The sequence below is a fragment of the Gigantopelta aegis genome, chromosome 13, assembly GCF_016097555.1.
Source record: "Gigantopelta aegis isolate Gae_Host chromosome 13, Gae_host_genome, whole genome shotgun sequence".
NCBI classification, from domain to species: domain Eukaryota; kingdom Metazoa; phylum Mollusca; class Gastropoda; order Neomphalida; family Peltospiridae; genus Gigantopelta; species Gigantopelta aegis.
Window position 1 is genome coordinate 40,758,257 of NC_054711.1, and position 16,254 is coordinate 40,774,510.

Genomic DNA, 16,254 nt, shown 5'->3' on the forward strand with positions numbered 1-16,254 from the left:
AATGAAAAGTAAAAGTTGGAGATTTATTGTAGTTGTTAAAAATTTGGTTCGGACTGCATATAACTAACTCATGCTTAGCACGGAAAAGTTGAGAATGGGGTAAGATGGCATTACATTGGGCTTTCTTTCAAAATGCAGTAGCCTTGTAGACAGCCAGCCCTCATTAGCCACACGGCCACCATGTATATAGCCACTTCTATTTTAAGTGACAAAATGGCAGCTTCCATTGCCATTGGATTTATGGAATTCATCTTTGTACACAGTATTTAGCGCATGATGTGTGTACGATAGTCGACTGGATCTGAGCACAAAAAACAATCCTTGTTAAAGGCATGTTGTCACAGACCACTGACCTATTTAATGGTCTAACAAAGTATTACCTGAACAAAAATAATTTGATTTGTCCCTAAATGTACTTTATTCAACCGTTGTCTTAACCACCATACTCCATTTATTAAAGACATTTTGTAAAAATAATTGAATTATGGCAATGGTCCATAATTCAAAAACTAACATTGCTGAGAGGGTTGACATGGATTTCACTCCATCATGGTTCAGTTAAGGTGAAGCAATAGCTAGATTTAGTTTCCAACAATTAATGTAATCTTTAGTTATTATCCATTTTTGGAGAAATAAGGTTCTTAAATCCGTGACAGTATGCCTTTAAGTGTGGCATCAAGTAAGTACAAAGAAGACAGTCGACAGTGCAGATCAAAAAGGAGGAGAGGTCAGAATGACCGGAAATGAGCTGATAAAGCAGCCTTGTGTATTATGTTACAGATCTCCTTCTGTGTTACAATAAATTATTATTTTGTTTTGTTTTGTTCTTGACAGAATTGCCAGTACCCAGCCACCGAACCCCAGTCCTCGACAAGCCAGTGGCACGAGCCTCCTCCTTGGAAACACTCATATTGCCTAGCAACCAGATTGAAAACAGCTTCGACACCAAGAGTCACGAGGTCTACTTGCATAGTGGGAAACCGATCAAAGAGAAACGAGGTAAACACCATGTCGTAAACATTTTTCATTTCATTACTGATGGATTCGCTGGTATATGTGAGTTCTTCTTTCAGCCAGTAAGTTTGACACCAGCCAGTCTTCAAAACCATCAACGGCCATGGTAAGTGCTGTCATGTTTATGGCAAGGTGATTTTAAAAGATCCCTTGCTGCTAATGGAAAAATGTAGCAGATTTGCTGTTAAAAGAGTACATTGTACATGTCAGAATTTCCAAATGTTTGACATCCGGTAGCTGATGATTAATTAATAAATCATTGTGCTCTAGTGGTGTCATTAAACAAAATAAACTTTAATTGAATACCGTGTCAGAATTACCAAATGTTTAACATCCAATAGCCGATGATTAACAAATCAGTGTGCTCTAGTGGTGTCATTAAACAGAAGAAACTTTTAACTAATACCTGTTGAGTTGGCTCACACATTCATTCATCTTTCTCATTTATCACCCTTTGCCTATCATTCTCGTTATCTTAATATAAAAAAAACTTTCAATTTCTCCCACGATTTCAATCTGTTTTGACCCTTTCTGTCAGTTTTTCTCCAACTTTGTCTTCTGAGATGTCCACACTATCGCCTACCTGCCTCAACTTGCTCCATGGGTGCAGTCTCTGTGTACTTCCCTGCACCCACCTGGCATCCTCATCCTCTGCCACTAATAAAGCTGGTCTGACCCAAGGCACTAACTAACGACCGCCAGGAGTAGGGGTGCATAGTAGGTAGTTACAAGTGCCTCTTAACAATGCCTGAAGTAACTACTGAACACTCTCTAAAGTGGTCACATTAAGCCCACAGCTAAAGCTGATGGGGGAATGGCATGTGTGTGGCACAGATAGCCACAAGAGACAAGCACACATCGCGGTTGGAGAGGCAAGGACTGGGATGTGGAGGTGGACAGCAAAAGAAGTTGAAAGATAGGAGGAGCTGCCAGATTGGGAAGAAATGAGATGGGAAGAAATGAGATGGGATTCAAAGGAGAGAAAGGAAAAGAGGCGCAGTGTGATAAAAAAATAAATAAATAAATAAATAAACATTAAAAAATACCTGTTGATTTAACGCATCAGTTTGCTGGGGTGTCGTCAAACATTCCGCATGTTCTCGCCACCCTGAGACACTTTATACATTTACTATTTACGTTTGCTGTGACATTTTGCGATGACATTTTCCCTGGACGGCTGAGTTTCTCGCCACACCTGAGAAATGGTTGCCACCTCCATGAAACCGGGTCGGACAAACAGAACTGAAACCCGCGAGTCACGCTTTGTAATGTGGCCTCTTTGAAGAGGTCAGAGGTCACTTGTTGTCAGGTCTTTGTCAGTTTGTTCACAGCTATGGACATCGTTTTTGCTAGTAACATGTCAAAGTATACCTTTGTGAAATTCAAATATTGCCAAGCTGGTTGGCATGTTGAGAGTATTTGTGTCATTCATGACCTTGTGACCTCCTCGGTGTGTTACATCACGAAGAGTGCTAAAAAATAACTTAAAGGTGCCTTCCCAAAGTTGCAGATATTATAGAGGATTCATGACAAGTGTTTTTTTAATGTGGAAAATAACAACGAGTCTTATGTTAATTGGTATTTGTCGACACTGTCAAGACAGATACCGTTTAAAGGGACATTTCTGAGTTTGCTGCATTGTAAGATGTTTCCGACTAATAAAATATTTCTACGATTAAACTTACATATTAAAGGGACATTCCTGAGTTTGCTGCATTGTAAGATGTTTCCGACTAATAAAATATTTCTACGATTAAACTTACATATTAAAGGGACATTTCTGAGTTTGCTGCATTGTAAGATGTTTCCGACTAATAAAATAGTTCTACGATTAAACTTACATATTAAAGGGACATTTCTGAGTTTGCTGCATTGTAAGATGTTTCCGACTAATAAAATAGTTCTACGATTAAACTTACATATTAAAGGGACATTTCTGAGTTTGCTGCACTGTAAGATGTTTCCGACTAATAAAATAGTTCTACGATTAAACTTACATATTAAAGGGACATTTCTGAGTTTGCTGCATTGTAAGATGTTTCCGACTAATAAAATATTTCTACGATTAAACTTACATATTAAAGGGACATTTCTGAGTTTGCTGCATTGTAAGATGTTTCCTACTAATAAAATATTTCTACGATTAAACTTACATATTAAAGGGACATTTCTGAGTTTGCTGCATTGTAAGATGTTTCCGACTAATAAAATATTTCTACGATTAAACTTACATATTAAAGGGACATTCCTGAGTTTGCTGCATTGTAAGATGTTTCCGACTAATAAAATAGTTCTACGATTAAACTTACATATTAAAGGGACATTTTTGAGTTTGCTGCATTGTAAGATGTTTCCGACTAATAAAATAGTTCTACGATTAAACTTACATATTAAAGGGACATTTCTGAGTTTGCTGCATTGTAAGATGTTTCCGACTAATAAAATATTTCTACGATTAAACTTACATATTAAAGGGACATTTCTGAGTTTGCTGCATTGTAAGATGTTTCCGACTAATAAATATTTCTACGATTAAACTTACATATTAAAGGGACATTTCTGAGTTTGCTGCATTGTAAGATGTTTCCGACTAATAAAATAGTTCTACGATTAAACTTACATATTAAAGGGACATTTCTGAGTTTGCTGCATTGTAAGATGTTTCCGACTAATAAAATATTTCTACGATTAAACTTACATATTAAAGGGACATTCCTGAGTTTGCTGCATTGTAAGATGTTTCCGACTACTAAAATAGTTCTACGATTAAACTTACATATTAAAGGGACATTCCCGAGTTTGCTGCATTGTAAGATGTTTCCGACTAGTAAAATAGTTCTACGATTAAACTTACATATTAAAGGGACATTTCTGAGTTTGCTGCATTGTAAGATGTTTTTGACTAATAAAATAGTTCTACGATTAAACTTACATATTAAATATATTTTCTTATTTAGAATATCAGTGTGTATATATTCAATGTGTTTCTGGTCCTCTCAATATTTGTAAGAAGCCCAAACTGGAGTTTGTCTTCAAATATTTTCGTACGTACGAAAAAATAATTTTTAGGAAATAAAATGAAATTTAACCTAGTACAAATATAAGAACGACCAGAAACACGTTTAATATACAGCCACTAATAATTTATGCAGAAAAGTATATTTGATATGTAATTACAATCGTTAAAAAGTCTCTGTTAGTCGATAACATCTTAAACATTGCAGCAAACTCAGGAATGTCCCTTTAATAAAGGTAATTTTTTAGTGAAACATTGGGCTATTTCTCATTCCAGCCAGTGTATCATGATTGGTATATCAAAGGCCATGGTATGTGCTATCCTGTCTATTGAATGGTGCATAAAAAAGATCCCTTACTACTAATGAAAAAATATATAGCTGGTTTTCGCTCTAAAACTTTATGTAAAAATTACCAAATATTTGTCATGCAATAGCCAATGATTAATAAATCAGTGTGCTCTAGTGGCGTCGTTAAACAAAACACACTTGAACTTTTTATATACCCATCATATGATGGGTCGTATTATGGTATGGCATTGTCCATCCATCCATCTGTACGTACGTATGTCCATCCATACATCCGTCTGTTAACGTTTTCTTGTTCGGACCATATCTTGCATACAGATGCATACAGGACCACCAAACCTAACATGTATTAACAACTTGGGATGATGGTTTTTCGCTTACTATTTCTAGGTCACTCTGACCTACTTTTTCATGGTCTACTGCACATAACAGTAAATCTGTGTCCGGACCATATCTTGCACACAGATGCATACAGAACCATCAAACCACATGTAGGAACAACCTGGGTGGTGTTTGGTCCAACACAAGCTGTTCATCCATCCCATTACAAAGATTTCACATAATTAGACTTGAATCATAGCCGTAACAAATATGATTATTTTTTAGATATCTACAAAGAAGCATTTGAGAGTGCTAAGCTTGTGGAGGAGAACAAATTCAAGTCGAAGTTTGACAGACTGGTTTCCGAGCTGAAGTCTGCACTGGCTCACCTTCCTTCCTCCGGTGTGAGTCCCGCCTGCACCACTACCTCATGTAAGTAAGATAGTGTGAATCCGCCTTTACGACTTCCTCATGTAAGTCAAAGTTAGATAGTGTGAATCTGCCTTTACGACTTCCTCATGTAAGTCAAAGTTAAATAGTGTGAATCTGCCTTTAGTACTGCCACATGTAAGTCAAAGTTAGATAGTGTGACCCCACCTTTAGTACTACCTCATGTAAGTCAGTATGTGTATATGTATAAAGTATAATGTATGATATATATATGGGTAATTCGGTGTTGCGATATTATGCATTTATTAAAACTGTAATTGTGTTATTATTCTACATTTAATTAGTTAATGATGTTATTGTATAGTAAAGATATTGTACCTTTAATTCTGCTATGTTTAACTATGTAATTGCTGTACATTGCTGAACATGTAGGTTTAACGATGTGATTGTTTTGTTTGTTGATTGTTGTGTTTGTTGATTGTTTTGTTTGTTGTTTTTCACAGATGGTGACGTGCTGGTAACATATCGAGCCAGAATGAAGGAACTCATCCTTATTTTTGAACAGAGATTGCGCCTGGCTTACGAGAGTGAGTACTCAGTCTTTTATGACTTTTACATCCACTAAAAAATAAGAAAGGAAGGAAGGTAATGTTTTATTTAACGACGCACTCAACACATTTTATTTACGGTTATATGGCATGGGACATATGATTAAGGACCACACACAGATTGAGAGAAGAAACCCGCTGTCGCCACTTCATGGGCTACTCTTTTCGATTAGCAGCAAGGGATCTTTTATATGCACCATCCCACAGACAGGATAGTACATACCACGGCCTTTGTTACACCAGTTGTGGAGCACTGGCTGGAATGAGAAATAGACCAATGGACCCTCTGATGGGGATTGATCCCAGATTGATCGCGCATCAGGCGAGCACTGTACCATTGAGCCACGTCCCGCCCATAAATAATAATTAATATAACAAATTGATAAGATGTTAAAATCACATTATGTTAGATTACAATATGTACTGTCTCTCTTCTCTTCCATGTAGGGACAGGATATAGTTCAGTTAGGAGAGCGCTTGTGTGAGGTGCTTGGGTCGTAGGATCGAATCACCTCGGTGGACTAGTGGTGTTTAATCCCATCCCAACCAGCGCAGCACGACTGATATATTAAAGGCTGTGGTACATGTGTATGTGCTGTCCTGTCTGTGGGAAAATGCATATAAAAGATCTCTAGCTAGTACTTGAAAAATATAGCAGGTTTCGACTAAAACGACATGTCAGACATTACCAAATCTGTCTGACATCCAATATCTGAGGGAAGGGATGTAGCCCAGTGGTAAAGCCCTTGCTCGATGCGTGGTCGGTCTGGGATCGATCCCCGTCGGTGGGTCGATTGGGCTATTTCTCATTCCATCCACTGCACCACGACTGGTATATCAAAGGCCGTGGTATGTACTATCCTGTCTGTGGGATGGTGCATATAAAAAAATCCCTTGCTGCTAATTGAAAAAAGTAACCCATGAAGTGGCGACAGCGGGTTTCCTCTCTCAATATCTGTGTGGTCCTTAACCACATGTCTGATGCCATATAACCGTAAATAAAATGTGTTGAGTGCATTGTTAAATAAAACATTTCCTTCCTTCCTTCATTTCTTTCTTTCTTTCTTTCCAACAGCTGATGATTGATAAGTCAATGTGCTGTAGTAGTGTAAAATACACTGTAGTGCTTTAAAACTGGAGTCTGTTACTTTAATTTGATTAAATATTTGTAAATTGTTTTTATAATTTAGGTTTTGACATCCCGCACCCTGACGAGTCGACCACACAGCGCGTGAAACAGAATGTGTCTCGATTGGTCGAAGATTTACTCGGGGAAACGCTTGACCTGGTAAGAGTTACCTCCACTTTGATTGTTTTTAATCATACACCTTTTCATTGATAAGCAGCTATAGTCCGTCCCACAATGAATGCCATTTTTCATACTCTGGAATTTACTACAAGTTATTTATTTCTGATCTGATTGATTTGTAAATTGCACTCAAAAATAGTCTTTTTTTTTTATTTCCAAAACACTTGTATTTTTCTTCTTACTTCAAACAAAACTGAAGTTATTTACAAAAAACATATTTAAAGAATGATGGGATGGGCTATAGGTGTAGTTATTACAGCATAATGTTGTCAGGTGGTATGGTGGGAAGGGGGGGGGGCAGAATGGGGGGGAGGTATGATCTCACCTTTACCCCAATTCAGCTTTAATTTAAAATAAGCCAGTGCCCATAGCTAGTACATCAAAGGCCATGGTATGTACTGTCTTGCCCGTGGGAAAGTCCATACTAAAGATCTCTTCCTGCTTTATTAGTTGAAGTAGACTGTGTGGTAATGCGCGGTGAGTCTAAGATCGACCACCATCTGTGGGCCCATTGAGTTACTTCTCAGTCCAGCTGATGAACCACAACTGGTGTATCAAAGGCTGTGGTATGTACTGTCCTGTTTGTGGGTGCATATAAAAGACCCCTTGCTAGTAGCGGGTTTCCTCTCTATGACAATGTCAAAATTACCAAATGTTTGACATCCAGTAGCCGATGATTAATCAGTCAATGTGCTCTAGTGATGTTGTTAAACAAAACAAACTTTAACTTTATAACCTCTGATAAAAGTCTATATAATACTGTTTTTATTGAGTAGAAATGAAATGAAATGAAATGTTTTATTTAATGACGCACTCAACACATTTTATTTACGGTTATATGGCGTCAGACATATGGTTAAGGACAACACAAAGAGAGAGAGGAAACCCGCTGTCACCACTTCATGGGCTACTCTTTTTGATTAGCAGCAAGGGATCTTTTATATGCACCATCCCATAGGCAGGATAGCACATACCATGGCCTTTGATGTACCAGTCGTGGTGCACTGGCTGGAGTGAGAAATTTATTGAGTAGATGTTCATGGGATTTTTTTGCAACATTGACATTTTAACTTCTTTGATGCCTGACACAAAAATGAGAAGGAAAACCCCCCACCCAACTACAAAAACCCTTACAAGTTGTGACCAAGGTGTAAACACGAAGCTTATGTAGCACTACACATATTACCTGCGTTTTCCTGGTGCGGAAGGACTTGGCGTTTATCTTGAGCTGGTTTCTACAGCCTGTCGGGTTTGGCTGTAAGTAAATAAAGCCGACCACCTCGGCCTTGCCATGCATTCCAAACATTGTAAACAAGATTCGGTTCCATTTCCATTTAACTCTTGTCTCTGTGTTGATTAACCGGCCTCGGTGGCGTCGTGGTTAGGCCATCGGTCTACAGGCTGGTAGGTACTGGGTTCGGATCCCAGTCGAGGCATGGGATTTTTAATCGAGATACCGACTCCAAACCCTGAGTGAGTGCTCCGCAAGGCTCAATGGGTAGGTGTAAACCACTTGCACCGACCAGTGATCCATAACTGGTTCAACAAAGGCCATGGTTTGTGCTATCCTGCCTGTGGGAAGCGCAAATAAAAGATCCCTTGCTGCCTGTCGTAAAAAAGAGTAGCCTATGTGGCGACAGCGGGTTTCCTCTAAAAACAGTGTCAGAATGACCATATGTTTGACGTCCAATAGCCGATGATAATATTAAAAATCAATGTGCTGGGGTGTCATCTAACACGATACTTTTCATTCCTAATTCTCTGTACACCCCTCCCAACCCTTATGGTGCACCCCATTACCTTGGTAACTATACTACTGATTAAACAATGTGCGTGTCATCTAACATGATACTTTTCATTCCTTTTCTCTAACACCCCTCCCAACCCTTATGGTGCACCCCATTACCTTGGTAACTATACTACTGATTAAACAATGTGCTGGGGTGTCATCTAACATGATACTTTTCATTCCTTTCTCTTAACACCCCTCCCAACCCTTATGGTGCACCCCATTACCTTGGTAACTATACTACTGATTAAACAATGTGCTGGGGTGTCATCTTGATACTTTTCATTCCTTTCTCTTAACACCCCTCCCAACCCTTATGGTGCACCCATTACCTTGGTAACTAACAGCTGTGCTGGGGTGTCATCTAACATGATACTTTTCATTCCTTTTCTCTTAACACCCCTCCCAACCCTTATGGTGCACCCCATTACCTTGGTAACTATACTACTGATTAAACAATGTGCTGGGGTGTCATCTAACATGATACTTTTCATTCCTTTTCTCTTAACACCCCTCCCAACCCTTATGGTGCACCCCATTACCTTGGTAACTATACTACTGATTAAACAATGTGCTGGGGTGTCATCTAACACGATACTTTTCATTCTTTTTCTCTTAACACCCCTCCCAACCCTTATGGTGCACCCCATTACCTTGGTAACTATACTACTGATTAAACAATGTGCTGGGGTGTCATCTAACATGATACTTTTCATTCCTTTTCTCTTAACACCCCTCCCAACCCTTATGGTGCACCCCATTACCTTGGTAACTATACTACTGATTAAACAATGTGCTGGGGTGTCATCTAACATGATACTTTTCATTCTTTTTCTCTTAACACCCCTCCCAACCCTTATGGTGCACCCCATTACCTTGGTAACTATACTACTGATTAAACAATGTGCTGGGGTGTCATCTAACACGATACTTTTCATTCCTTTTCTCTTAACACCCCTCCCAACCCTTATGGTGCACCCCATTACCTTGGTAACTATACTACTGATTAAACAATGTGCTGGGGTGTCATCTAACACGATACTTTTCATTCCTTTTCTCTTAACACCCCTCCCAACCCTTATGGTGCACCCCATTACCTTGGTAACTATACTACTGATTAAACAATGTGCTGGGGTGTCATCTCGATACTTTTCATTCCTTTTCTCTTAACACCCCTCCCAACCCTTATGGTGCACCCCATTACCTTGGTAACTATACTACTGATTAAACAATGTGCTGGGGTGTCATCTAACATGATACTTTTCATTCTTTTTCTCTTAACACCCCTCCCAACCCTTATGGTGCACCCCATTACCTTGGTAACTATACTACTGATTAAACAATGTGCTGGGGTGTCATCTAACACGATACTTTTCATTCCTTTTCTCTTAACACCCCTCCCAACCCTTATGGTGCACCCCATTACCTTGGTAACTATACTACTGATTAAACAATGTGCTGGGGTGTCATCTAACATTGATACTTTTCATTCCTTTTCTCTTAACACCCCTCCCAACCCTTATGGTGCACCCCATTACCTTGGTAACTATACTACTGATTAAACAATGTGCTGGGGTGTCATTAAACATTCCTTTCCTTTCTTAATACACTGTAGTAACAGCTGTTGATTAAACAATGTGCTGGGGTGCCATTAAACATTCCTTTCTTTTCCTAATACACTGTAGTAACAGCTGTTGATGTCAGTCATTTGATAATTTTGACATAATATAATAGTCTTAGAGAGGAAACCCACTACATTTCTCCATTAGTAGCAAGTGATTCTTTTATGTACACCATATATCCCACAGGCAGGATATCACATACCACGGCCTTTGAATAGCCCAATGAATCGTAGGTAATAAGACTAGTGCAGTGCTTTTTATAAATCAAACATACTGGATTGAATGTATGAAACCTGTTTTTCTTTACATTTAATACCCTCTTGTTTTCGCCTCTGATGGTTGTAATTGCCGATTACAGAGTGCTGGGGTGTCGTTAACAAACATTAATTTCCTGGCCCATTGGATATGTAATTAATCCTTGAGAAAGGTCACTGCAGCAGTCGTTGAGTTTGACCTTTGAAGGAAGTAGTTCACCTATAGAAAGTCCCTGTGTTGAGACCGCGCCCTGCTGACACAGAACAGTGTTTACCTTGTCTACAGTAGGACCATCACCTGTTCCTTAACGAGCACTCCAGTCTCTAAAACTCATACCTGAATACCTGGATACTGAACACAGAAAAAAAAGGAGAAAAAAAGATACATACATACTTACATATAATAGAGAGAGAGAGGGGATGGAGGGAGGGAGGGGAGGGGGAGAGAGAGAGAGAGAGAGAGCAAGAGAGGAGAGTGTGTGAAAGAGAGAGAGAAAGAGAGATAGAGAATGAGTGAGAGATAGCGAGAGAGACAGACAAGAGAAAGAGATAGCGAGAGAGACAGACAGTGAGAAAGAGATGGCGAGAGAGACAGACAGTGAGAGAGAGAAAGAGATAGAGAGGCAGACAGAGAAAGAGATAGCGAGAGAGACAGACAGTGAGAGAGAGAGAGAGAGAGAGAGAGAGAGAGAGAGAGAAAAAAAAAGATAGCGAGAGAGACAGACAGAAAGAGAGAGAGATGGTACACTGTCAGTTAATTACATACAGTCCAAAATACCATTTGTGTAATGTGGATTTCTGTGTAAACTGGGTCGAGTAACGTCTGTCTAATCCAGCATGGGGCAGGACGTAGCCCAGTGGTAATGCACTCGCTTGATGTGCGGTCGGTCTGGGATCGATTCATGTCAGTGAGTCCATATCCTGTCTGTGGGATGGTGCATATAAAAGATCCCTTGCTGCTAATCGAAAAGAGTAGCCCATGAAGTGGCGACAGCAGGTTTGCTCTCTCAGTATCTGTGTGGTCCTTAACCATATGTTCGACACCATATAACCGTAAATAAAATGTGTTGAGTGCGTCGTTAAATAAAACACTTCCTTTTCTTCCCAATTAATAAATGAGTATGTCCTAGTGGTGTTGTTAAACAAACTTTAACTTTTAACTTTAAAAACCCAAGCAGCCAAATTTATTTCTTAACTGCAGGTGTTTAAGCATTGTAAATGTATGTAGTTACATGTGTGTAAGTCTAAAACAGGTGTTTAAGCATTGTAAATGTATGTAGTTACATGTGTGTAAGTCTAAAACAGGTGTTTAAGCATTGTAAATGTATGTAGTTATAGTTGTGCAAGTCTAAAACTGGTGTTTAAGCATTGTAAATGTATGTAGTTACATGTGTGCAAGTCTAAAACCGGTGTTTAAGCATTGTAGATGTATGTAGTTACATGTGTGCAAGTCTAAAACCGGTGTTTAAGCATTGTAGATGTATGTAGTTACATGTGTGCAAGTCTAAAACCGGTGTTTAAGCATTGTAGATGTATGTAGTTACATGTGTGCAAGTCTAAAACCGGTGTTTAAGCATTGTAAATGTATGTAGTTACATGTGTGCAAGTCTAAAACCGGTGTTTAAGCATTGTAAATGTATGTAGTTACATGTGTGCAAGTCTAAAACTGGTGTTTAAGCATTGTAAATGTATGTAGTTACATGTGTGCAAGTCTAAAACCGGTGTTTAAGCATTGTAAATGTATGTAGTTACATGTGTGCAAGTCTAAAACCGGTGTTTAAGCATTGTAAATGTATGTAGTTACATGTGTGCAAGTCTAAAACCGGTGTTTAAGCATTGTAAATATATGTAGTTACATGTGTGCAAGTCTAAAACCGGTGTTTAAGCATTGTAAATGTATGTAGTTACATGTGTGTAAGTCTAAAACCGGTGTTTAAGCATTGTAAATGTATGTAGTTACATGTGTGCAAGTCTAAAACCGGTGTTTAAGCATTGTAAATGTATGTAGTTACATGTGTGCAAGTCTAAAACCGGTGTTTAAGCATTGTAAATGTATGTAGTTACATGTGTGCAAGTCTAAAACCGGTGTTTAAGCATTGTAAATGTATGTAGTTACATGTGTGTAAGTCTAAAACCGACTGTAAGTTCATTGTTTGAATGTGGCCTAACTTGTGATGTGTACTATATCCCGTGTTTATCTGGATGAGGAAACATTTGACCAACCAACTTTAGCAAGTTGAAGCTGTGTGTACATGTGTGTGTGTTTAGTGTGACTGTCGGTGTTTTAATAAATTAGTCGGCTGTAATCTGACCTTTACCCCTTGATCCAGTTTTTAAAGGTTTGTGTTTTTTGTTGTTGGTGTTTTGATAGTCATGTACAAATATATGTAGAGTTAATGTGGAGTTTAATCTGCATGGAATTTGAAATCTCTACTTTGTGGACAAGTTATTTCTGTGCTGCAGACTGGTTCTAGAGGGCTCACCTACAGGTCATAGGATCGAATCCTCTCAGTGGACAGACACATTTTGTCAGTCCCACTTGAATCAGGTTTACATAGGAAGGAAGGAACAAAGGAAAGAAGGAAGGGAGGAAGGAAGAAAGGAAGGAAGGGAATGTTTTATTTAACTATGTACAACAATGGGATTTAGCTCAGTCAGTTGATTGCTCACTTGAGATGTTAATGTTCACTTGAGGTGCATACGTCGCAGGATCGAACCACCTCAGTGGATCTATTCAGCTGATTGGGATTTTTCTTATTTCAACCAGTGCACCACAACTGGTCAAACACCGTGGTATGTGCTTTCCTGTCTGTGGGAAAGTTCATATAAAATATCCCTTGCTGCATTGGGAAAAATGTAGCGAGTTTCCTCTGATGATTACGAGTCAGAATTACCAAATGTTTGACATCCAGTTAATAGCCGATGATTAATAAATCAATGTGCTCTACTGGTGTCATTAAACAAAACAAAACTCATCGACTGTTGGATATCCAAACCAACTTATTTGATACACAGGTCTCAGTCAATGTTATCTTCTTATCATAATCCCAGTAGTTTTGTTTGATATTATAAACTGGTTGTCCATTTTACACAGGTTGGGAAATACAGAGGTTTTCCCATGTTTTAAAAAATAACTTGTTTTATACACAGGCTGTAGTTGATGTTATCTTCTTATCATAATCCAAGTAGATATTATTTGACATTATAAAGAGGTTGTCCATTTTACACAGGTTGGGAAATACAGAGGTTTGCCCATGTTTAAAAAACCCAACTTATTGATAAACAGGTCTCAGTTGACGTTATTTTTTTTATCACAATAATCCCAGTAGTTTTGTTTGATATTATAAACTGGTTGTCCATTTTACACAGGTTGGGAAATACAGAGGTTTGCCCATGTTTAAAAGAATTATTTGATACACAGGTCTGAGTCAACGTTATCTTCTTATCATAATCCTTATAGATTTTTTTTTTTTTTTGTCTCTAACGTGTTGAGCTTCTTGTTCAGGTTCTGTTAACCCAGGTTTACCTGAGATGTGGAATTTTAACGAGCCGTGTTGTTTACCTTTACTTACAGACGTCCGATGAGGCTGTGTCCGATCTGTCGTCGCTGTCGGATGAATCGGGACAGGAACAGAACTCATTTGAAGATCAGATAGCACAAGTCATTGTGTCAAAGGTGAAGTTTTAATATTTTTAATTGTTTTTTAAAGATTGTTTCTTCATAATCATGTTGAAATTCAGTGCACCAGTGCTTTATTAGTATTGGTAACAGGTAGCCAACATGTTGTTTCTTTAAAACCTGTTTCATTTGGTGATCAGATAGCACAAGTCATTGTGTCAAAGGTGAATCTTTTGTTATATTTTTAATTTCTTTTTAAAGACGGTTTCTCCATGGACATTTTACCAGTGCTTTATTTAATATACAGGTAACAGGTAGCCATCTTGTTTGTGTAAAGTATTCTCTGTGACACCTGTTTCACTTGAAGATCAGATAGCACAAGTCAAAGGTGGATTTTTGTAGTTTTAATTTTCTTTTGTTTAAAGATGGTTTCTTCATTATGAAGTTCAAATTCAGTTTACAGGTGCTTTAACAACTAGTACAGGAAACCGGTAACAGGTAGCCAACTTGTAGTTTGTTTAAAACCTGTTTCCTTTGACGCACACGTCAATTGTGTGAAAGGTGGGCTTTTGAAGTTTTTAATTGTTTTTTAAAGATGGTTTTTACCTCATCATGTTGAAATTGCAGCATTCAGTATACCAGTGGTTTGAATTAACTGTCTGGACAGGACGTAGCCCAGTGGTACAGCGTCCGCTTGATGCGCGGTCGGTCTAGGATCTATCCCCGTCGGTGGACCCATTAGGCTATTTCTTGTTCCAGCCAGTGCTCCACAACTGGTATAACAAAGGCCGTGGTATGTACTATCCTGTCTGTGGGATGGTGCATATAAAAGATCCCTTGCTGCTAATCGAAAAGAGTAGCCCATGAAGTGGCGACAGCGGGTTTCCTCTCTCAGTAACTGTGTGGTCCTTAGCCATATGTCTGATGCCATATAACCGTAAATAAAATGTGTTGAGTGCATCGTTAAAATAAACATTTCTTTACTGAATTAACTGTACAGGTAACCGGTAAACAGCTTGCTGTTTGGTTAAGTACTTCCCTTAACACCTGGTTCATTTGACAATCACATTGGGCAAGTCATTGTACGTGTCATAGGTGAGTTTTGTATTTGTTAAAGATACTTTTTACATGATCATGTTGTAATTGGAGAATTCAATATACCTGTACTTTAGTAGTACAGGCACCAGGTAAATAGCTTGCTGTGTGACCTAAAAGTATTTTCTGTTTTATTTCATGATCAGATTACATAAGGTGCATTTTTTTTTTTTTTTTTTTTTTTTTTTTAAATTTATTTTTAACATAGTGCTCAGTGACGTTTTAGTTTCTTCCTTTAATTAATATTTGTCAGTCAGCACGTTGCAGTACATGGTGTATACCATTGTTTTATTTGTACAGGTAAGAATAAGTTAGCCTGTTGGTTAATTCGAACTCCTCAAGTATTTTGCAGATTTCCTCTCTAAGGCTATTCATCAAAATTACCAAATGTTTGACATCCAGTAGCTGATGATTAATAAATTAATGTGCTCTAGTGGTGTCGTAAAACGAAACAATCTTTACAGGCCGTCAAGTATCCTACTCTTCCTATTTATTCCTCTTTTTTTTATGAGTTCCTATTTTTTCCCTCATTTTTTTTTGTTGCACTGTTGACCAGTTTCATTTGTTGTTTTTGGTGGGGGGTTTTAGCGACACCATATTTTTTCTTTTCACACCATTTGCTCCAGATGACTTGCTATGAGGCATATTGTGATATCTTTGGCATAGTCATTGAAATCTGAATATGCAGATGGGATGAATGGTTACAGGCTTCCAGTTATTCATTTTCACAATGCAATATAAAGTCCTCTTATTTATAATTTCTGAATTTCTGGATATGTTTCTGTTTTTGGGGTAATATCTGATCTTGTTGAATGCTCAAAACTAGAAGGTTGAAAGGATATGGCAATCCTTTCAGTCTAGGCCTAGTGACTTTGAGCTACATACTAATTATTTCTTTAGTTCATTATCT

At 38.2% G+C, this 16,254-nt stretch overlaps 1 protein-coding gene across 1 annotated transcript in view; it reads left to right on the top strand.

The window, feature by feature from the left end:
* Window positions 1-213: 213 nt before the first annotated feature.
* LOC121387313 (myopalladin-like) overlaps window positions 214-16,254 on the top strand; it is a 30,382-nt gene continuing 14,341 nt past the window's right edge. The window contains exons 1-6 of the mRNA XM_041518336.1: window positions 214-262; window positions 835-999; window positions 4,944-5,090; window positions 5,552-5,635; window positions 6,847-6,944; window positions 14,205-14,306. Of these exons, the coding sequence (XP_041374270.1) occupies window positions 214-262; window positions 835-999; window positions 4,944-5,090; window positions 5,552-5,635; window positions 6,847-6,944; window positions 14,205-14,306 (645 nt within the window). The remainder of the gene's footprint in view (window positions 263-834; window positions 1,000-4,943; window positions 5,091-5,551; window positions 5,636-6,846; window positions 6,945-14,204; window positions 14,307-16,254) is intronic.